Below are 23,904 nucleotides of genomic sequence, written 5' to 3' on the forward strand. Positions count from 1 at the left end.
TTGTGAATTGGTGAATTTTATGAATTTTATGACAAAACCTGAAAAGGTTATTGCCTCGACACACACTGCAGCTCAATGATAAATACAGTGCCTTCAGAAAGTATTCATACCCCTTGACTTTTTCATATTTTGGTGTGTTAGACTGAATTTAAAATGGATTACATTGAGATTTTTTGTCACTGATCTACACGTCGTACCCCATAATGTCAGTGAAGTTTTTAAATATAATTTTTTGCAAATTAATTGCAAATTAAAAGCTGAAATGTCTTGAGTTAATAAGTATTCAACCCCTTTGCTATGATACTCCAAATTGAGCTCATGTGCATAATTTCCTTTGATCCTCTTTGAGATGTTTTTACAACTTGATTGGAGTCCACCTGTGGCAAATTCAATGATTAGACATGATGTATAAAGAAACACACCTTTCTATAGTGTCCAACAGTTGACAGTGCATATCAAAGCAGAAACTCAACCATGAAGTCCAAGAAACTGTCTGTTGAACTCCGAGATAGAATTGTGAGGTGTAGATGTGCGGAAGGGTATAAAACAATTTCTAGACTGGTGAAAGTTCCCAAGAGCACAGTGAGCTCCATTATAAGGAAATGGAAAAAAATATGGAACTACCCAGACTCTTTCTGGAGCTGGACATTCGACCAAACCGGGCAAGAAGGGTTTTGGCCAGGGGGTTGATCAATAACCCAGTGACCACTCTGACAGAACGACAGGGTTCCTTGGCTGAGATGGCAGAACCTGCTGGAAGGACAACAGTCTCTGCAGCACTTCACAAATCTAGGCTTTAAGGGAGAGTGGCCAGACGGAAGCCACTCCTGAGAAAAAGGCATCTGACAGCATGCCTGGAGTTTGCAAAAAGGCACGTGAAAGATTCAGAGCATGAGGCAAAATATTCTGTAGTCTGATGAGACGAAAGTTGAACTCTTTGGCCTGAATGTAAAGCGCTACGTCTGGCGGAAACAGAGCACAGCTCATCATCCATGTAACACCATCCCTACCGTGAAGCATGGTGGTGGCAGCATCATGCTTTGGGGATGCTTTTCAGCAGCAGAGAATGAGAGACTTGTAAGGATAGAGGGAACAATGAATGGAGCCAAATACAGGCAAATTCTTGAGTGCAAAAGAGTGAAAAAGACCTTAGCTTCAGAGTGCAAAAGACCTTGGACTGCGGCGAAGATTTACGTTCCAACAGGACAATGACCCCAAGCAAACAGCCAAAGCAACACTGGAATGGCTTCAGCACAATAGCGTGAAAATCCTTGAGTGGCCCAGCCAAAGCCCAGACTTGAATCCCATTGATAATCTGTGGAAAGACTTGAAGATTGCTGTTCACCGACGCTCCCCATCCAACTTGACAGAGCTTGAGCAAATCTAAAAGAAAGAATGGGAGAAACTCCCCAAATCCAGATGTGCAAAGCTGATCCAGACATACCCAAGAAGACTCAAAGCTGATACAGACATACTCGGGAAGACTCGAATCTGTAATCACTGCCAACGGTGCTTTTATGAAGTATTGACTCAGGGGGTTGAATACTTATGTAAATTAGATATTTCTGTATTTAATTTTTAATTACTTTGTAAAAATTTGTGAAAAAAAAATTCACTTTTACATTAATGGGGTGTTTTGTGTAGATCAGTGATAAAAAAATCTCAGTTTAATCTATTTTGTATTCAGGTTGTAACATAAGAAAATGTGAAAAAAGTCAAGGGGTGTGAATACTTTCTTGAAGGCACTGATTGTATATAAATACGGAAGGAATTACAAATCCTGTCTGTCTTGTGCAGCACAGCAGTGGAAGGGCTGATAAATGCTATTTCTACGTAATGTGATTTTGCCCTTTGACATTTTGACACAACTGTTAGACTTTTCCATATTCTCATCATAAAAGTTTGTTCAAATTTTTATGACAAAAGCTCAAATGGTAAAAATTTATGCCCTGGACACACACACACACACACACACACACACACACACACACACACACACACACACACACACACACACACACACACAGTCTCCTGCTGTGTAAGGCAGAAGGTACCGTATAATGAGAGATGGAGTATAGTGAGTATCCAAATGACCACCTGATGGCTTAATTGTTAATTCCATGGCAGGCAGAGAAGAGCAAACACGAGTGGTTCGGCCTGATGTCACATCGTACACTCTGGATGGTCTGCGAGAGGCCGCAGTCTATCAACTGCAGGTGTCGGCTTTGGTCGGAGATAACGAGGGGAGGCCAGTCACCATCACTGCCCGAACTCAGGATCCTTCAGGTGAGAGCATTACCCCGTTGGTTCATTTGAGTGCTCTCTATCCAGGAATGTCGAGCTCATGTCAAGCTTTGGGTGAAACTGAAAGTCCCCTGATCAGATATATTGGTCCACCTGCTTTTGAGACATTACTTTGGTACTTGACGTAAGTGTGAAAATTGTCTCCACCTTCAATGTACAATGAACATAACTTGTAAAATCACAGTACTCTTTGCAGCATGTTTGATGCAAATGTGCTAAAGTTGCAACCTATTTTTTATCTGGTGTTGGGGATGGTAGACCTTTGACTGTCCCCGTTAGTGAACAACCACTTATGTTTGATAAACCTCTGGTTTAAAAAATCCCATGATTACAACTTTGGGATCTGTTAGGATACATGGAGTCATGGTTGAATAGATATCATTTCACCTTTTAAGATGTGTGCTTCTTCTTTTTCCTAGGCCCTCTGGCACAGAAAATATATGTCCTGCTGTCTCATCAATGTGGTTTCTTTGATGTACTTCTTTATTATCTAGTTCAATAAATGCTCCTTTTGCTTCATAATTTCCCAGTAAATGTTCCTCTGGGTTCCTCATATCACCAGAAATGTTCCTCCAGCTTCCTGATCTGACAATGCACACATTTCCTCGGTCCTGTTCCCTTTCCTTCATGGTTCTTCATCGAAGCTCCACCTTTGTGATGCCTTGAACCTCATGCGGAAATGTTTTTTTCTTCTTCAAAATCATTTGCCCTATGTCCCCTTTTCTCTCCTATTTATCTCACAGTCCTTTCCTCTTCCCTGCCTGACTCCTTTTCCCCTTATTATGAAGCAAATGGACGCAGGGAACCGGTTCGGCCTCGACCCCCCAGCACTCCGGTCTTTACCGGTGAGCTCTAAGCAAGAACCCTCTTCAGAGTCTTGCTTAGCTTTCATATCTTCCTCATCATTTTCAAACCATCCTTTGATTCTCTGAACTCAGAACATTTATACCCAGCTCCCTCATTTCATTTTCCACCTGTCCTGCCATCTCCCATCTAACCACTCACCATTTCAACTATCACGTTTTGCTCATAACCTCAACATCAAATCTCAATAATTTCATTTGCTCATGTTCTGCAGTGATACATTCCTTCTTAGCCTATCACATTCCCAACCACAGAGTCCATATAACACCTTACCCTGTGCAGTCGTTAGAAAAAAATACATAGGTGGGGTCTGCGAGCAGAAAATTTGACCACCTGGCAGCCATTTTTTCCTTGCAGAGCATGGGTTGGCCTTTGTCGGGCACAGTGGTCTCCTTTTTGAAGCAATGTTTTATGGTCGGATGCCCTTCCTGCCGCCAACCCTGTTAGTCGCCTACTGTGACAAATTTGATGACCTCGGAAGGATGGTCAGGCTGAGTCAACCCCCCTGGCGTTAATTCAGCGATCGACCGGGATTCGAACATAAGATCGTAGGATCCCAAGCCAGCACCGTAACTGCTAAGCCAACACCAGGCTATTGGTCAAGATTATATAATTTATTGGTCAAGATTATTTTTTTAGTGCGATTTGTGTTGTGGAGTGTTTGAATATATAATTCAATTAAAATTAAATAAAGATTTAAAAGTTTGGTGAAAAAATTAATTCTTGGAAGTTTACCGCAGTTGATACAGCGTTTTTTACACCAGCTTATTTAGCATGTTCAATTAGTTATTTGTGTCTGGTGTTTGTGTCCTTTATGACATTGCTAAAACCACTCAGTTTCCTGTTTGGAATGATTTTCAATTCTGTTTGACTGCCAGGCAGTGAGAGAATGAGAGTAAATAAATTAATCCCAATCCTCTCTGCGCATGCGGATTCGGGACGAATTCAGAGCCAAAGTACTGTTAAACTACAGGTTTGTTTTCCGATTAATGTTCATAATATAACGTTGAATTGAAATAAAGTTGTTCCTCGATCATAAGCTGACGTTTGTAGACAGACAGAGACAACCTGAAGCAATTGCTTTATCCCGCTTTTCCTTTTGCGCGGGTGGGGTAATAATTGGGTGGCGTCCATTTTCCTTAAATAACGATGTATGCTGTACAGTCTTGCATCAGGACTGGCAGGTTAGCTTAGAGGTATGCATACTCACCTTTGAGCTGGAGAGGTTAGGTTCGAACTTCTACCCGTTAGGTTCGTTCTGTTTCACATGTAGGACAATGTATCAATGTGTGTGCCGTCCCGTCCAGACTACCTGCTAGTACTAGTCATTGGTGGATGTTAAAGATCTGTGTTTTTCGTAAATGTAGTGGAGTTATCACTGGCACCCTGAACAAATTCCAAATTCCAGCCCTAACTGATGACAGGGAAAGGAATGGAATAGCATGCACCCAGCATAACCCATGCCAATAAGCCAATGCTCAGCAAGAGTATGTAGGCCTACATTGATACCGATGATGGCTTGCATCACCTTGGTTTAGAATGTCTCACACATTTGGAATATAATAATCACAGAAAGCAAAGGTGGGATTGTGCCTTTGTGTACATAATGAATCAGCTCTAACCAGATATCCTTGTACTTTATTTTGCTTAACATAAAAATATTGTGTCGATTCCATACAGATGTTCATATCCAGGGTGTTGCTTTGTCTATTGTCTCTTTGCTCAGTCAATGAAATGGCCTGATCACCAATTATCCCGTTATTTGATTGGAGTGAAAATTTCTGATCTGCGTCCTTTCTATGGTTCATTTGTTGATTCGTCAATAAAGTCCATTTGCAGGAAGATGCCACAAAAACCTTCTTGCATTCACTGCATCATGCAAATTCCCATCCAAACCCCCTCAGCGTGCCTTAAAGCTCAGGCCGATCTCGTATTCCTTGTTGATGGCTCGGGCTCGGTGGGCGTGGAGAACTTCCAGTTGGTAAAGGACTTCCTGTCTCGTATCATCTCATACCTCCCTCATATTGGTGCTGACAGCACACAGGTATGTAGGACAGTGAGTGTATTCGTAGTCATTGTGTGCCTGCCACGGATGACGAGAGTTATGAAAATATGATGTAAAAGGTGCATGAATGGAGGTGTAACTTTATATTTACCTGCACCACCGAAGGTGGACAGGGGTTATGCTTTCACCATTGTTCGTCTGTCTGTCTCTTTGGGAGCAGGATATCTCAATAAGTTATGGATGCATTCGGCCGAAATTTGGTGGACAGGTTGATTGTGTAACAAGGACAAATTGATGATTTTGGTAAAGATCCTGATCTGGACACTGAAATTTTAAAAGTGATTCTTCACCTTAAAGAGATATGGCCAAAAATCATATATGGCACGATATCTCAAAAAGTTGTGAGCGGATTCGGACAAAACCTGGTCGGCAGGTTGGGTGTGTGACAAGAACAAGTCGAGTAGATTTTGGTTCAGGTCCGGATCGAGATGCGACCTATCGGAGGCATACAAAATGTAAACTGTTCAACCTGGCGGAGGTATACGCTCGGATCTGAAAGATTTGTAAAAAACATTTTCAAAAATCAAAGCGATTTCAATAAAACAAATTGATGGATAAGCCCTCAAATAAAAAATGGGTAAGCATCTCTCTCCAAGAAAAGGCCATGAGATGTTGGCATAAATAATGAATTAAATGTACACACAAATCAAATCGAAAGATTGGGATAACGCTTTAACCGTACGTTCTTATAAATGTTTGTATATTCTGTGAATAATAATGTTGGAACCCATCTGTGGATCGGTCCCATCGGCCGATGGGTCTGACCCATCTGTGGATGCACGAGAAATGACAATGCAGACCCATCGGCTGATGGGTCTGCGCCATCTGCGGATGTGTTGTTCACCTTGAAGGAATGTGTATGCATCAATGGTGGATGAGTATGTTTATTTGAACCTAAAAATAAGCAATTCATGTCATAAATGTTTATAAAGCAGTCCGTGACATGTGGTTTGTCGATAACCGTTTGACATAAATTGCTTATTTTTAGGTTCAAATAAACATACTCATCCACCATTGATGCATACACATTCCTTCAAGGTGAACAACACATCCGCAGATGGCGCAGACCCATCGGCCGATGGGACCGATCCACAGATGGGTTCCAACAATAATAATAAGTTAACTATTGACCTGTTGAAGTCACCACTAATCCATCTTAATATGAGAAATGGCATTTTCTGAATTATGGAAAGCTATTGGCTTCCCTTCTCCATTGAGCCCAACACAACCCCTCAATCATGCCCACCACAGGTCGCTGTTGTTCAATACAGCGAACAACCGATGACCGAGTTCCAGCTGAACCACTACCGTGACCAGAGTTTACTGCTGCAGGCGGTGCAGGCTATTCCTTTCCGTGGAGGTGGAGCTCTTACAGGTGTGTTGGTGACGACGTCTGTAATAATGTTAATGGAAAGCTAATTTGTGTTTTTTTGTCTTTGTGATCAGCTGTAGTCATCATAGTAATCTTTCGGTCGAGAACACGAGACTGATGGAGATACTTGACTGTACATGTCTTTGCATCCCTAGGAAGTGCAATTCAGTACGTACTGCGTTTGATACTCCAGACATCCGCTGGTGCTCGCCCTGGAATTCCTCGCATCTTGGTCGTTCTCACCGTTGGTCAATCTTTGGACAACGTTCAAGGACCCGCTCAAGAAGCGTCAACCTCTGGTGAACCTTTGAGCACGAAATGCCGAACTACTAAGTGCAAGGGTTGGATTGATTGGCTACATATGTATGCTGTAATGTAGTGCCTTGTCTATGTCTTGCCGATATGTACAATCAGATACTGCACTGTGCCATAGACAACTGACTTCAACAGACACGAATCGTTAGACCCAGTTGAACAGGTTACGTTCGTTCGTTCTGTTTTCGAGCAATTCTCCCTTGCTCCCCATGATTGCTGACTGAAGGCTCTCTGGATGGGGTGAATGTACTTCATGATCATGCATGGGTGCTAAATAAAGTTTGAGTATGGCAAGCAAGAGTGAGACTGGAAGTGTAACGACCTGACAGAGTCAAAGATTGGTGTAGATATGGTACAGATGGTGAAATTTTAGGGTGCAGGCGAAGATAACGTACAGATGAGGAAATATTGGTTGGATGTGCGGAATTAAATCTGTATAACAATGATAGGCATCACATAGTGTATTGGGTTGGGGAGAGGGTTGGTTATCCAACTGTTCGATGTCACGGTCACAAACGGTGACCTTCAAAACATGGGCCTTGCCCATAGATGTGTTGTTGTGAGGGAGGATCACACCTTTAGTCAACATCCTTTGGTGTTTATCCTTAAAGGTCTGCTAGAATTTTTGCGTAAGGCTGGCATTATATTTGTCCCCAAAGGTTGGCATCCATGGGGAGGAGGAAAATCCTCCTGTAGAAATGCCCCACTGAGTGTGGTGAGAAAAGTGGAGCCATTATTGTGACGTCACTGGTGCCCAGAGGATCCTGTGACACCACTTCCCCCAAGTAATTGACATATGTGGGAAAACATGACATGATTGACATGTAATTTTTCCCACATATGTCAATTAATTTGTATATTAAAGAACCACCTTCAGAGGCCATTTTTCCCTACAGAGCAGGGGTTGGACTTTTTCAGGCACCGTGGTCCCCTTTTTGAAGCAATGTTTTATGGCCGGATGCCCTTCCTGCCGCCAACCCTGTTAGTCGCCTCTTGCGACACACAGGGAATTACCAGTGAACTGGTACTCAATTTGCCGACATCGGAAGGATGACAGGCTGAGTCAACCCCCCTGGCATTAATTCAGCGATCGACCGGGATTACGAACCCAGGATCCTAGAATCCCAAGCCGGCACCCTAACCGCTAAGCTAATTTGTATGTTAAAGATAAAAAAATAAATCCTGTGATGAATGTTTTTGAAACATACATATTGTCAATCATCATGATTCGCTTTGCATCCCAGAAAATCGATGTCATGATATTTCCAGCCGTGGAGTTTATACAAAATGTATTGGGTGCCTTTGATACCTTGTGCTGCTGTTGAAGGGATTCCCATTTGGTTTTGGGATTCCGCAGTCACGATGAAGCCATGTTTCATCACCATTTAGCAGATGAGTGACAGAGTCTGCTGGAACTGCCTTGAGAAGCTTACCATGTGATGCCAGCTGTTGATATTGATCACATGAGTGCTGAGGTTTTGGGGGATCCATGTAGTTGGGACCTTGGAAATGGCCAATTGTTCATGGATAACACTACCTTGAGAAATTGCAAGTTATGTTGATATTTCGGCAACCTTGACACAAAAATCTCAGTTGGTAAGTGAAATAAATTGTCCACCTTGTGAATACCGTTTGTGATGCCTATGGGTGAGTACAGAGTATGTTATGTTTCTTCCTTCATCCACAGGTGTGACGGTCTATGCGGTGGGTGTGGGTGGAGCAAATCGCAATGAGCTACAGCAGATTGCCAGAGATCCACGTCGGGTTTTCCATGCAGAATCATTTGAAGACCTCATCCATCTTGATGCCAGTCTGTCCCAGGGTATCTGTCAAGTAGCCAGGCCAGTAGAACCAGAGGTGAGTCAGCATGATGTGGTTCCTAAAGCGATTTAACGTTTATGGCATAGCATGCAGATGAATATAACTAGACAAAACGATTCGTTGGTTAAAATTGTATTTAAAATTATTTTGGAAAATAATACCGTCATATAAAAACCAAACTCCCACTTCAGTTTCTTTTTTAGAATTACAAATCAATATCAACAATAATAAATTTTATGCCAAATTATTTGAAAAACGACATGTTATTCCATTCCACATTATACAAATGCCTTTCTTAGACAGCAACACTCCGAAGAAGCTATTCTATGGTACGGTTGCAAGTGAAACTAGAAAGCATTTGAAAATGCAAAGCCTGTGTGCTCTGCATTCAGACTTCTTCTTCTTCTGTATGCTAAATATGATGAAAACAGCTAAGATCAAGATGACAAATTGACGATTTTAGGCAACCTTGACCTTTTGACTTCAAAAGCAAGAGGCTTAAGTAACACAATATGCAAACCCTGCTCAAATTTCAAGTCAGTGAGATGAAAATTGACGATTGTATGCAACGTTGACCTTTGACCTTTTGATGTATAAAAAAAAAACAATCAGCTTCTAACTTTCGATTGGTGAACCGAAATTTTGTCCGAAACCGTTCACAACTTTTTTGATATATCCTGTTCACAAACAGATAAACAAACACACAAACAAACAGACAGACAGGGGTGAAAACATGAACTCCATCCTCTTTCGGTGGTGGATGTAAAACAAGATGAGTGAGCCAGTTACAGAGGCAGCCATGTACGCCCAAGCCATGACACGAACTCCAACATGCTTCACATATGGGGTAGTATCCTTTGGATTATATGCAGTTCCTTTCTCCACACTTTCACCTTTCTATCACTTTGGTAAAGGTGTTTCTTGGTCTCATCTGTCCATAAAACTTTGTTCCAGAACTCTACAGACTCACCTCTGTATTTCTTGGCAAATTCTAATCTGGCCTTTCTATTTTTGGTGCTGATGAGAGGTTTCCATCTTGCGGTGTAGCCTTTGTAATTCTGCTGTCAAAGTCTTCTGCAAACGGTACATTGTGATACTTTCACTCCTGCACTCTGGAGGTTGTTGGTGATGTCACTGACAATTGTTTTATGGTTTTCTTCACAGCTCTAATGATTTTTCTGTCATCAACTGCAGTTGTTTTCCTTGGCCGACCTGGCCATTGTCTATTGCTAAGTACACGAGTGGTTTCTTTCTTTTTAAAGTTATTCCAAATTGTTGTATTAGCTATGCCCAATATTTGTGCTGTGGTTCTAATTCAATTTTTCTGTTCTTTCAGCTTCCAAATTGCTTGTTTTTCTTTCATAGACTGTTCTCTGGTCTTCTGTTGATTTATGCCTACTGACTCCAAAGGTTTACTCCCAAGGCAAAATCAAAGGCTAAAACCAAGACTAAACATTCACAGCTTTTTTTTTAATGTGTGAACAATCAATGCAATAAGAAACACCTGTCAGTCATTTGTTCCAATACATATGCTTACCTAAAATGGGGGGGACTGAACGTAAAAAAATGTTATTGTTCTACGATGGTAAAATATCTATCCATAGGTGAGGGCGAGACTACCGGAAGTAAGCTGTAACACGTGCCCTTTTGTGGTTTGTTTTCAACGTATCCAATCACGTGACTGTTGTCGCGAAGGGTGCACCAACCGGAAGTTATGTAGTTCCTCGGGCGCCTATAGAAATACCAAGAAATAAAGTTGACCTTTTGTACTCTTGCCTAGTATTCATCTTTTAATCTCAAATCCAAATTTCGTGAGCATATAGTAAAAGTAACAAATTTCACTTCACTTTTCCAATACATATGGAGGGCAATGTATATTCTCAGAGAGAGAACCATTGCATCCGTCCCTCCCTCGATGAAGATTCTATATTCCGAAGTACTTAGAAATTTCCATTCTTCTCATGTTCCTTCCATACAGCCTAAAGTCTAAATCCAACATTATAACCTGTTAACTTTTTGCACAACACGACTTTTATAACAAATGTCTCACCTCAACAAACATTCCACAGTCATATACAACAAACAATTCATTCCATATCAAATCATAGGAATTCAAACGTTAACATTGTGCTTTACCAATACACTGCCTAATGGACACAAAGATTTTGTTATGTGTTCTTTGATTTACTACAACAACAAAACAACATGCATTTTAAGGCCATTTTCCCTGCTAGAGCGGGGGTTAGCCTTGCGGTCCCCATGACAATCTTCTCCATTTTGCCCTATTTTCTGCATCTCTCCTTGTTAACCCCCTTGCCCGCATTTCTTCTTCCACCATCTTTAGTCAAGTCTTTCTCGGTCTTCCCCGTCCTCTACTTCCTTCTACATTCATTTCCATCACTCTTCTCAACCAGTCACTTTCATCCTTCCTCAACACATGACCAAACCATCTCAACCTGTTCCTCCTCACAGCATCAATCACAGGCTCTATTCCCATCATCTTTCGCAATTCATCATTTGTCTTCCTCTCTCTCAACGATACTCCGCACATCCGTCGAACCATTCGCATTTCCACGCTTTCCAGCCTTCGTTGCTGCTCTACGTTCATTACCCATGTCTCGCTCCCATAAATCATAACACTTCTCACACATGCAGCATACACCTTTCCCTTCAGCTTCAACTACACTCCCCTCATCATCAGCACGCCACTCAGTTCCCGAAGCTTCTTCCATGCACATCTCACTCCAGCAACCGTTGCCGAGTCTGATCCACCTTCTCCATTCAGCATGTCTCCGAGGTAGCAAAATGTTTTCACACCTTCCAGCTTCACGCCGTCTCCAAGATCCAACTCAACATTTCCTCCATCTGCAGCTCCCTCTATGCACACCTTACACTTGAATGTAGCTGCCACACTGGTTAATGACCCTCTCAGACCACTGCATTTTTGATGAACCCACTCAGCGCACATTGTACATTGAATGGAGTTCACTCCGACACCCTTCTTGCACACAGCACATGGCCACTTCCCAGTTCTTTACACCTCACCACATGCTTTATCACTTGCCATCACCTTCGTCTTTCCGATATTCACCTTCAGACCTTTTGTCTCCATACATTCCTTCCACTTGTTCATCTTTTCCTTCAGTCCATCCATACTTTCCGCAATCAACACCAGATCGTCTGCATGGTATAAATGATCACCTGGCACATGATCATGTTCTTTGATTTACTGATCCTGAGTATTTGTCTGTGTGCTTGTAAGGATTGTATCACCATGTTTCTCATGTTTGTGTTTTACTACTTTATTTACTTTGCTGGTTTGCAAGGTGGAGTTACCTGTTTACAAACAAGGTATAAATGACACTTTTTACCTTGTTTGTGTGATTTCAGGGTCCAAGACCCGACCCTCGGTGCCCTTCACAGTGCCATGTGAGTCCTTCCTAAATTTGTTGGATAAGTTACCAATGCTAATTGAAGTTCTTGTTTCAAATCACATTTACATGAGGAAATTCGCAGATAGTGGAGAAGGGCCATTTGGCCCAGCATGTTTGTGCAGCATCTCATTGGGGTAGTACCACTGAAAAGGTCATGGCTGAGGAAAAAATAGCAAAATGTTATAATTTTATTGCAAATTTCCATGGATCGTTCATACTGTTTATTATTTCAAACAACGAGTTGTACTTTGCTCTTTGTTCCAAAATGCATTGAACATTGTGTTTAGCTTTTGTTTACCTACAAGACTGCCTTTAATCCAGTTTTGTATCTACTGTGGGGTTTTACATTGGTACGATAGCTGGTTTTGTACAGCTAGCTTTTACTTTCATTAACTGTGTTTATTTGTGTCACAGGGAGAAAGAGGTGCACCGGTAAGATTTTTTTTTAGCATCGTCTTCATTTTGGTTCCCTTCTCCCCCAATGATGGATTAAGGGGCAAGTGGATGGGGAGGTCACCTTGGGCCCAAACTTGGATGGGCCCAAGCAGGGGCAGATTCAATTATTGGTGGGTTACTTAGGTAATTAAATTGTGGCCACAACGAGTACTAAGCCTCGACTACAACAATTTGGAACCCACAATTGAAAGTGAATTTATCCAGTTAAGAATTTTGACAGATTCATTAATGATGAAAAGCTAAAATGTCTTCAGTCAATAAGTATTAAACGCCTTTGCTATGACACTCCAAATTGAGCTCAGGTGCATACAATTTTCTTTGATCATCCTTGAGATGTCTCCACACCTTGATTGGAGTCCACCTGTGGCCAGTTCCATTGATTGAACATGATTTAGAAAGAAACACACCTTTCTATACAAGGTCCCACAATAGACAGTGCACGTCAGAGCAGAAACTCTACCATTAAGTCCAAGGAACTGTCCGTAGAACTCAGCACACATACCCAAGAAGACTCGAGTCTGCAATTGCTGCCAAAGGCACTTTTACGAAGTATTGACTCAGGGAGTTGAATACTTATGTAAACTAGAATGGCACTCAGTAGAGAGCATACCACCACCAGGTGAAGAGTTTGTTTTGTATCCGAGAGTAGACAAGAAAATTACAATACAGAATCACATTTAATCAAAATCATCCGTCCATAACTTTTTGAGATATCCCGCTATGTATCGTTTTTGGCACTATCTCCCAATGGTGAAGAATCACTTTAAAAAATTAAATAATCCTCATATCCGAATCCATATTCAGATCTTCACCAAAATCGAATAGAATCGTCCTTGTCAGACACCCAACCAGTCCACCAAGTTTCGTCCAAATCAGTCCACAACTTTTTGAGATATCCTGCTATGTATCGTCTTTGGCCCTGTCTCCCAATGGTGAAGAATCACTTTAAAAATTCTAGTAGCCGGATCCGAATCAAGATCTTCACCAAAATCTAATCATTTCGTCGGTGTCACATACGCTCTGCCAAATTTCCTCCGAATCCGTCCACAACTTTTTGAGATATTTTGTTCACAAACGGACATACAGACAGCCAAACGTACAGACGGGTGAAAACATAACCTCCATCCAACTTTGGTGATAATGAGATATTTCTGTATTCCATTTTTTATTAATTTTAAAAAATTCTAAAAATAACTTTGACATTATGGGGTATTATTTGTAGATCATTGACAAAAACATCTCAATTTACTCCATTTTAAATTCAGGCTGCAACAACAAATTGTGAAAAAGTTAAGGGGTGTGAATACTTTCTGAAGGCAGTTTATCTGTCGATGGTGGTATCGAACCGATTGGGACAAAATCGACTTAATAGTCTTTCAATCATGGGCATCGAGAGTGAAGTTCTGAGAAGATTTGACTCTCAAAAATCATAAATTTTAGACAAAAAACATCCCGGACAGGACAGGACCAATATAATGTGACCAAATTATGGTCTAACAAATAAATTGTGCTTTCATGTTCTAAATTGATGTTATTGTCGATTTAGTTTCAAAATGTAAAGATATTTTCATATTGTTCTTGTTTATTATTTGCACAGGGTTTTGCTTATTTTAAAAACATAAAATATTAAATGAGCATTCTCATATCAATAAGAGCATATCCTGAGATCTTGACCTGACCTAACTTTGTCCTGATGTATTCTTAACATAGTGCATTGTGACTTACACTACCGGTCAAAAGTTTTAGAACACCTCGATTTTTCCAGTTTTTATAAAATTTACGCAGTTTAATGTCCAGTGAATAACCTGAAATGGTACAAAGGTAAGCAGTAAACTGCCCGAGGTTAAAAAAAAGTTTAGGTTAGCAAAAACGGGAAAATAATGTAAATTGAATGAATGAATGATCGTTTTAAGGCCATTTTCCCCGCTAGAGCGGGGGTTAACCTAAATTGCACAGTTATATTGTAAAAAAAGGCCTTCTTCAGGGAACAAGTAATGGGTTAACAACTTACAGCTGTTCTGCAGCAATGTAAGTAAATTAAGCCTTGAAAGTTGATGCAAACAATTCCTACAGGTGTCCCAACCTCTGCTGATTACTTGATTACAAACCCCCTGTCTGTATAAAAGCAGTATTGGAGCAGACTGTTATTACACCCTCTGAAGCATTATTTGGACAATATTGCACTGCAGGAAATGGTATATTGGAAACTCGAGGAAACTCTGACAGGAAGAAGTCTGGCAGACCCAAAGCCACAACAGAATTAGAAGATAAGTTTTTAAGAGTCAACAGCTTGCTTGATGGGTGGCTCATATGACAACAGCTTGCTTGATGGGCGGCTCATATGACAACAGCTTGCTTGATGGGCGGCTCACAAGACAACAGCTTCAAGCACAGCTTAAAGGGGAACGGACATGAGTATAGACATCAAATGCTTAAGATTAATTAATTGTAGCAACAAAAAAGATTAAGTTTGGCGCAAAAATTGTTGCTCTCGCATGCGTGAATCTGAATCGTGAGATATCCGAGTTTTAAAATGCCAATAGCAGACGATTTCTCTCGCGCCGGCCAGCATCTGGTGATGACTATCATCATCATCGTGACATCATCGGAGGAAGCTGATGTGACTGCGCAATAGTAAACAATGGCAGACACCAACTCCGATAGTTGCGTAAGTCTGGATATCAGCGATATTTCTGACCAATCTGATGCGGAAAATGAAGAGAAAGTTAATAATCTTGGGGAATCACACTCGATTCTCCCATACAGATTCGAACCGTACCGTCCAGAGAGTGAAGAAGATAAATCGTCGGACACAGACACAATGGCGATCGATTTTGATCTCGGGCGCCTCCAAAATACTGAATGGTATTCATTTTTATATCTCTTTTTTAATTGAAAAAGTTTCTTTTTCTGGTCAATGGAATACATAACTAATATTTAATTAATGTTCGGTGCCGTGAGGCAAGAAATGGATAGAAACACAGAAACGAAATACGACTTTATTGACTTAGTGCAGCAATGCAGGTGTATCAGTTGTAATTGTATCATTATAGCACTCTCTATAATGCAAGCAATCTCTGTGTGTCTGTGAGTCTGTCTGTGTGTATGTCTGTGACCACTTTTTCTCGACAACCACTGGTCCGATCTAAGTGAAACTTGCCAGGTATATTGCTGGGGACCTGAGGATGTGCCTTTTCAAGGTTTGCTATTAATCGTAACTGCGATATGCGAACTTCCGGACAGTGAGGCCTTATTTTTGGTACGTACGTCAACGTACGTATGTCCACGTACTTACCTCCCCGCACGTACGGGCACGCACTAGCAGCAGCCACACAACGACTGGGCATGATTCCAACTGATCGTAACGAAAACAAAGCGATGTTCTGATCGTCACGAAGCCAACAAGGCTTTAAGAACGAAAAACTGGGTTACTTCGCAAACGTCTTTTCCGGTTTGCGGTTTTGACAAAACTGATTTTGCTTGTTCGGCGATATTTTGACAAATTCTAATAAAACCGCGAAGATATTTGTGAAATGAACTTAATAGAAGTGTTTAAGATATGTTTATGTTTCGAAATCTGTAAAGTTGTTTTGGTCGTGTCCGTTCTGCTATAACACTGGTAGAAGTAAGCAAGTCTCAGTTTCAACTGTGAATAGAAGACTTCGAGCTGCAGGTTTGACATGTCGAGTGGCAGTAAGAAAGCCATTGCTAAGATGGCAAAATAAGAAAAAGAGGCTTGCCTGGGCCATGAAGCACCGCCAGTGAACTACTGAAGACTGGAAGAAGGTCTTATGGACCGATGAATCAAAACTTGAAATATTTGGTTCATCACGCAGGGTTTTTGTATGCTGTCGAGTAGGCGAAAGGATGGTTCCTCAGTGTGTGACACCAACTGTCAAACATGGAGGAGGAAGCGTGCTGGTCTGGGGCTCTTTTGCTGGATCCAGAGTCGGCGACTTGCACAGAGTGACTGGCACCCTGAACCAAAAGGGCTACCACAGCATTTTGCAGCGCCATGCAATACCCTCTGGTATACGCCTAGTTGGTCAGGGGTTCATCCTACAGCAAGATAATGACCCTAAACACACCTCCAGGCGATGTCAAAACTACCTTCGGGAAAAAGAACAAGACGGTAGGCTTCAAATCATGGAATGGCCAGCAGTCTCCAGACTTAAATCCCATCGAGCTGGTTTGGGATGAATTGGACAGAAGGGTGAAAGCAAAGCAACCTACAAGTGCAACACATTTGTGGGAACTTCTGCAACAGTGTTGGGAAGAACTTCCCGAACAATATTTGATTTCCATTGTAGAAAGAATGCCACGAGTGTGTTCGGCGGTTATATCTGCAAAAGGTGGCTACTTTGCTGAGTCAAAAATTTAAATTAAATTTTGTTAAACAAAATGATTCTATGATTTCTTTTTTTATCTCCAATTGTTTATTTGTTCTATGCTTAATTTCAGAGTACATTGAGACATTAAACTGCATAAATTTGAAGAAAAACTGGAAAAATTGAGGCGTTCTAAAACTATTGACCAGTAGTGTAGCTCACAGATAATTACTATGGGATAGGAAAGGGAATTGGAGGGCCTGTGGTTGGTTTACTGCCGAGAGCCCAAGACACCCTTAATCCGTCCCTGCTATCCCCATCTAGTCCCCCTCTACTTCCCCCTCCCCATCTGCTTCCCCTTTCCTGGTCTGCCCCCCATCTCCTGGTCCTCCCCCAATCACAAAGTTTTGCATCCCCCACCCCCATCTCCTCCATCTCCTCCCACTCTCCCCACATGCTCTGCCTCTCCCCATCGGCTCTCCCTCTCGCCGTCTGGTCCCCCTTTCATCATCTGCTCTCCACCTCCATATACTCCCGAACCCCACTTGCTCTATATTCCACCCCCTACATCTCTACATGTCACTCATTTTTAGTATTAACGTACACAAGATATCTCTTTTCTTCTGTAATACAGGGACTGAGAGGCAGGGATGGACCACAAGGACCTCAGGGAAACCCAGTGAGTAACTTATTTTTCATTCTACAATCTGCATGACATGTATATATATATTGGGGCCATTGGGATTATTCATTTTTAAAGAAAGAAGGCACTTCCAACAAGAAAGTAAAAACTAGATCAACTCTACAAAATTGAGCAAAAAAGCAAGAGCAGACCCGATCTCAGGTGATGTTTCACCCACTTCACAGTGGGCTTCCTCAGGTCAATAGACAATGAGCCCTGGTGCTTACCGGTGTTTTTTATTCACCATGTGGCCAATTCCATTCACGTGATGGTGCTTGAGGTCAGATGAAGGAGTTTAAAAAAAAATTTTTTTGCATACCTCAAGCAAAAATAAACGTCAAGGCACATCATGATGGGTTCATCTGCATATATATGCATATATATATATATATATATATATATATATATATATATATATATATATATATATATAAATATATATATATATATAAATATATATATATATATATATATATATATATATATATATATATATATATATATATATATATTGTCGCGATCCCGGCTGTTAAATGCTTCCAGCCCGGAATACTGACGTTAATGTCCGGGCTTCAAGTAGTCCACGGGGTGGACAAAGAGAACTCAATAAACACAACTGTGTTTTAACCGGCCTCTAGGGGTAGGCACGATGATTTATTGGCTCGATCTCAAAAACAATGGATGGTAACAGAGTGGAATACACAGCACAAAGCCTGCAGGAACTGTCGGCACCAGAAGCTCCAAACACGACACAGGCAATATGACTCACAGTTCCAATCTACGATATCCGGGAATCACTCGTTCTCTTCCGGAGTTACTCACTCTTAAAATACAGAACTATAAACGATCAGCACAACTCGGCTGTCGTGAGGCTTAAAAAATCCCCGTTTTTTCTATTTTCCACTCGACGCCTTCGAGCCACGTCCGTCGCACAAGATGGCGGCCGGCTCTCTCACCCTCCACCAATCGCGTGCCGAATAGCCACCCAATCGCGTGAGGCTGAAAGGAGGTCACGTGACATGGTGGGCGGGGCACTAATTTGGTGAGAACAAGGTTGTTTCTCACAGTCCTCCCCACCTAAGTAAAAAACCCGTCGGATAGACGGCGTTTTGAAACCAGTATTTGTAGTAGGTGCAAATCACATGGCAATATGATGGCGGTAATCGTTAACAGGCTTATACAATGAACCAGGTTTATCCACAACACAATATTAAACACAATACACCGCATTAATATCTACCCCACAAGAGTTACACTTCACACAAAGCACAATAGAGAGACAAGGGGGCCAAACTCAAGTTGGGGAAAGCGTTTACAGGAGGGAAAACGGACCGAGGAGCAAGTCTCTTTCGGGAGGAATAAAGGAACACCAAAACCGGTATCCCCTCTCCGCCTGTGGGCCCAGCTTAACCTTGGGGTTCCTTATCTACTAGATGGCGACTAAGGAGGTCAGCTAGTCTGTTCTCCACTCCTTTCACGTGTTTGACTGTGAGGTCGTATTCGGAGAGGAGAAGCGCCCAGCGCAGGATACGCTGGTTGGAGGTTTTGGCGTGGCTGAGCCAACCGAGCGGGTGGTGGTCGCTGTAGATGGTGATGGGTCCATGGCCAATGTAGACAGCGAATACCTGGATTGCCGCCATGATAGCGAGGAGCTCCTTCTCCACGGTACTGTAGTTCCGCTCCCTGGGCAACAGCTTGCGAGAGTAGTAGATGACGGGTTTCGCAACATCATCCTCGTTTTGCGTGAGCACGGCTGAGATCCCGAGATCGGATGCATCGGTGAAAATTTGGAACGGCAAGGAGAAATCGGGTGCCTTTAGAACCGGTCGGTTGGCAAGGCTTCTCTTCAGCGCATCGAACGCCGCATCGCACTCTGAGGTCCACAGAAGAGATATGGACCCCTTCTTACTGCCACGGAGAAGGTTGGTTAAGGGGGCAGCGATTTCCGAGAACCGCGGAATGAACCGTCGGTAGAAACCGGTGACTCCCAAGAATCGTCTGAGATCCTTTTTGGTGGCGGGCGGCGGGAAATCCACTAAGGCCTCCACTTTGGCTTTGACCGGAGCTAATTGCCCACTGCCCACTTCATAACCGAGGTACTTCACTCGGCCGCGCCCCACATGGCATTTGACGGCGTTGAGAGTCACGTTATGCTCCGATAGTCGTGAAAAGACGGCCTGGAGGTGCTTAACGTGGTCTTCCCACGTGTGGGAGAACACGGCGATGTCGTCGATGTAGGCCACGGCGAATTCGTCGAGCCCAGCGAGAACCCGGTTAATGGCTCGCTGGAAGGTGGCCGGGCCACCTCTGACTCCAAACGGCATAACCATGAACTCAAAGTGGCCAAAAGATGTGCAGAAGGCACTGACCTCACGCGCCCGATCTGTGAGCTGGATTTGCCAGTAGCCTTTCATGGCATCAAGGACAGAGATGAAACTCGCGGTCCCTAGACGATCAACCAGGTCGTCAAGACGGGGTAGCGGGTACGAATCCCCTTTTGATACGTTGTTGAGGCGACGGTAATCGACGCAAGGTCACCAAGTGGCGTCGGCTTTCTTGACTAAAATGAGCGGAGAGGCCCACTCACTGTTGCTGGGTCGACAGACACGCAAATCCAACATCTTGGAGACTTCTTGTCTCATGACGTCAGTTTTCTCCGGGGACACACGGTAGAATGATTGACATATGGGCGGGTGGTCACCGGTGTCGATGTTATGGAGAACACCTCTCATGGTTCCAATCCCGCCAGAGAACAGACTAGGATAGCCCCGAAACAACACCTGCATATCTTTTTTCTGTGGTTGAGTCAAAGGCTCCAACTGCGGCAACTGATCTTTCGCGGGTCTTTGATCCACCCAATATTGGGTTGGGTCATAGGACACCTCGAGGGGAGTTGGAGTAATATACTCCGGGAGGCATCCTGCGTTGCCTCCGTCACCTAAGAGGTCGCTGCTGTGCTCCGCGGCACCTGTTAGGGCGATCGTGTGCGGCCGCCCCACCCATGGCTTCAACGCGTTGACATGGGTGATCCGTTTTTTTATCCGCTTATCTGGCATGTCCACCACGTAAGTATGGCTCCCGACTTTCTCACGGATGAGATAAGGCCCCTGATAAGAGGTTACCATGGGCCGTCCGGCATGGGGCAGATGGACCAAAACCGGATCGCCAGCCTTGAAACTCACCGCCTTCGCCTTCTTGTCGTAACGGAGCTTTCGCTCTACGGCTTGATCCGTCAGGCTTATACCGGCAGCTTTTAAGGCATCGTGTATCCTCGAGCAAGTCTCGTGGATGTGGTCCGGTATGGAACGTTCTGTGGACGGCGGGGATTCCACCCAACGTTCAAACAGGAGGTGCAAGGGCCCTCTGGGCTCTCTACCATACAGCAAGAAAAAAGGAGAATACCCGGTACTCCGATGTGGAGCATTCCGGTACGCGAACAAGAGCCAGGGGATCACCTGATCCCACTCACCACCTACTTGCTCAGTCACCGCCTTGATCATCGTTTTGAAAGTCCCATTGAACCGCTCACAGGCGCCGTTGCATTCAGGACGGTACGGACTGGTGGTCAGGTGCTGAACACCTAGCTCGGTCAGGAATCCTTCAAATACTTCCGACAAGAACACACTGCCTCGATCCGTAAGGAATTTAGTCGGAAGGCCATGCCGACTGAACAAATCCTTGAGAGACTCTACGGCATGGGCGGAGTCAGCTTGCTCCAAGGAATAAGCCTCTGCATACTTGGTAGCCTGACATATGACCGTGAGCAAATAGCGTTTCCCGGAACTGGTTTTGGGCAAAGGTCCGACAAAATCAGCGGCAACAAACTGGAAAGGCTGACTGATCACGGGGAGGGGCTTTAGGGGTGCCTTGAAAACCTTCACTCCTTTTCCGAGTCGTTGACAAATGGGACAGCTAGCGCAATAGCGCTTGATGTCTCGCGACATGGCGGGCCATATGAACTGATTCTTGACCTTGGCTAAGGTCTTGGCAGCTCCGACATGACCCGAGGAAATATTGTCATGGGCCAATTGCATGACTGACTGACGATGCCTCCCCGGTACGACAACTCGGTGTCGAACCTTCCACGTCTGGGTGGAGGACATGTTCTTTGGGGAATACTTATGCATCAGCACACCTGCACCATTCACATAGTAGCCTGTCCGTCCCGGCTCGGAGTCTTCTCCCATTTCCCAGAGGATGGCAAGGGTGGGATCGAAGTGCTGATCCTCCACTAAACTGGTTACCGCAGACAATGCGGGAGTGACTTCCGGCCCAGAACTGAGGTCGCTAACCGCCTCGGAGGACTGATCCTCCTCCCCGGATTCGCCGACCGGCGAACACGTAGCTGGGGTCCCCGTGTTACAGGCGGGAGCGGTCCCTGAGGAGCACGGCACCTGAGGTTGGCTTGACGGGAGGCTCGGGTGGACTTCAACTGATGCAACGTCACCGTCGGGAACTGGAGTCGAGGCGCTAGGCTCCTCGGGCCAGAGTGAAGATATGTCTGACTCCGCCACTCTCTCCGCCTGTTTACTCTGGGATCTAGTGACCACCCCACAGGTCAGAGTCAATGACTCCTCCCTGGCCATGGCATCATTGCCAATCAGCAAGGAGACCCCGGGTACCGGGTAGTAGGGTACCACCGCACAGGTCATTGGACCCGTAAAAATGTCACTCCGGACCTCGAGGAGGGCAAGGGGATACCGGCCAGGAACCTGGTTAATGCCCCGAAGGATGATATACTCGCCGGTATAACACATCTGAGAGGCCGGAACTACCCCCGCCCGGAGAACACACAGTGTCGCCCCAGTATCCCGAAGGTATTGGGCCTCAAACTTCAGCACCGAATCAGGGCCACCCACTAAGGCTGTCCCTGAATAATCCTGATACAGAGGATGAATGGAATTAGCCTCGGTGGCAGTGACCTCTGTCACCGATGCCACCGTCGTGTGCGAGGGCCCAGTTGATGATCTCCACTGACCTCCCTCCGATTTAACAGCAGGGTTGCCTCGGTAGGCCGGACTAGCTGGGTTAGAGAAGCAGCGGTCTCCACCGTGCCCCACGCGTTTGCAGAAATCGCACCAGGGCCGTGCCCTGGCCTGCAGCTCGCGACCGCCACCAGTGGAGGGCATCGGAGAACCCTTCCCCTCGATCCAGCCGCCGGGCAGACGGGGGGCGGTCTTGATCGCAGAATCCTCCGTCTTACGACGCGACTGCGTGACTTGCAACATTTTGCACGCCAAAACATGTTTATCAATAAGGTTGACGCAGTCTGACGAGGAAACAGTGTCTTTGTCGACAAGAAACAACGCTAAGTCAGGCGGAAGCTGTTGATCGATACGGTAACGCACCAGGAGTTCCGCAACCGCTTGAGGTAACTCAACCTTGCTCCCCTTGAACCATCTCTGCAGCTGTTCCAACAAGACCCGCGAATGTTCCTCATAGGTTTGACTGGACTGACGAGTCCAACTGAAAAAATTACGCCTATAAATACATGCGGACACCGCATAGGCGTTCAAAATCTCGGCCTTCAATTTCCTGTATTTGTTTGCGTCCTCGGTTGCCATCCTCGCATATACCTCCCTCGCCTTCTCAGATAGATGGCTAACATGATGGCCGACCCACAAGCTCTCATCAATGCCACCGGAAGCCAACAACTTCTCCGCCATCTCCAGATATGCTTCTGGCTTCGTGTCTCCCGTCCAGTCCGGCAAACGAACATGAACAGTTTCCGGGACGCTTGCAGCAGACACCTCTGCCCGCAGTCGTTCAGTCAACATTCGCAACTCATGCTCTCTGACGCGTTCAGCTTCCGCTGCCGCATGCTCTCTCTCTGCTGCCGCATGCTCTCTCTCTGCTGCCGCATGCTCTCGGTCTTCTCGCTTAATATGCTCTGCCTCTGCCCTGTCATTCTCCTGTTATACATGTCGAGTTGTTGAACCGGAGTCAGCCCGGTCCAGAAGGTCGAACGCATGCATTTAGTCATGATGGGATCGCTTCCTAACATATCGGGTTTAGTGACCGGGTCAAGGCTGATTGCGTCGCTCACATCGCCACCCACGTGACTGTCAACATGATCAGTTGAACTCTCACTTCTCTGGTCGACATAGCTTGGCTACGAGTTATCATAAGACAAGGCACAAAACACTGAGTCTAAAAGGAGGCTGGATCGAAATATTTCAGCAATATCTTTCACCACATGGGACGGCAATTCACCCAGGGGAGGCAAACAATATTGGGGTGGTACACGTAATTCAAACACAACG

At 44.3% G+C, this 23,904-nt stretch overlaps 1 protein-coding gene across 1 annotated transcript; it reads left to right on the plus strand.

Annotated features, from left to right (window-relative positions):
- Positions 1 to 2,127: 2,127 nt before the first annotated feature.
- Positions 2,128 to 17,674, plus strand: LOC144888190 (collagen alpha-1(XII) chain-like; the record flags this gene model as incomplete). Its single annotated transcript, XM_078769667.1, has 9 exons — positions 2,128 to 2,286; positions 3,093 to 3,149; positions 5,073 to 5,212; positions 6,485 to 6,608; positions 6,761 to 6,904; positions 8,608 to 8,777; positions 12,132 to 12,170; positions 12,590 to 12,607; positions 17,594 to 17,674. Coding segments are annotated over 9 exons (932 nt in total), but the record flags the coding sequence as incomplete, so codon positions are not given.
- Between the last annotated feature and the right edge of the window lie 6,230 nt (positions 17,675 to 23,904).

Source organism: Myxine glutinosa, unplaced genomic scaffold (genome assembly GCF_964187855.1).
Source record: "Myxine glutinosa unplaced genomic scaffold, kmMyxGlut1.1 SCAFFOLD_3858, whole genome shotgun sequence".
In the NCBI taxonomy this organism is placed as follows: domain Eukaryota; kingdom Metazoa; phylum Chordata; class Myxini; order Myxiniformes; family Myxinidae; genus Myxine; species Myxine glutinosa.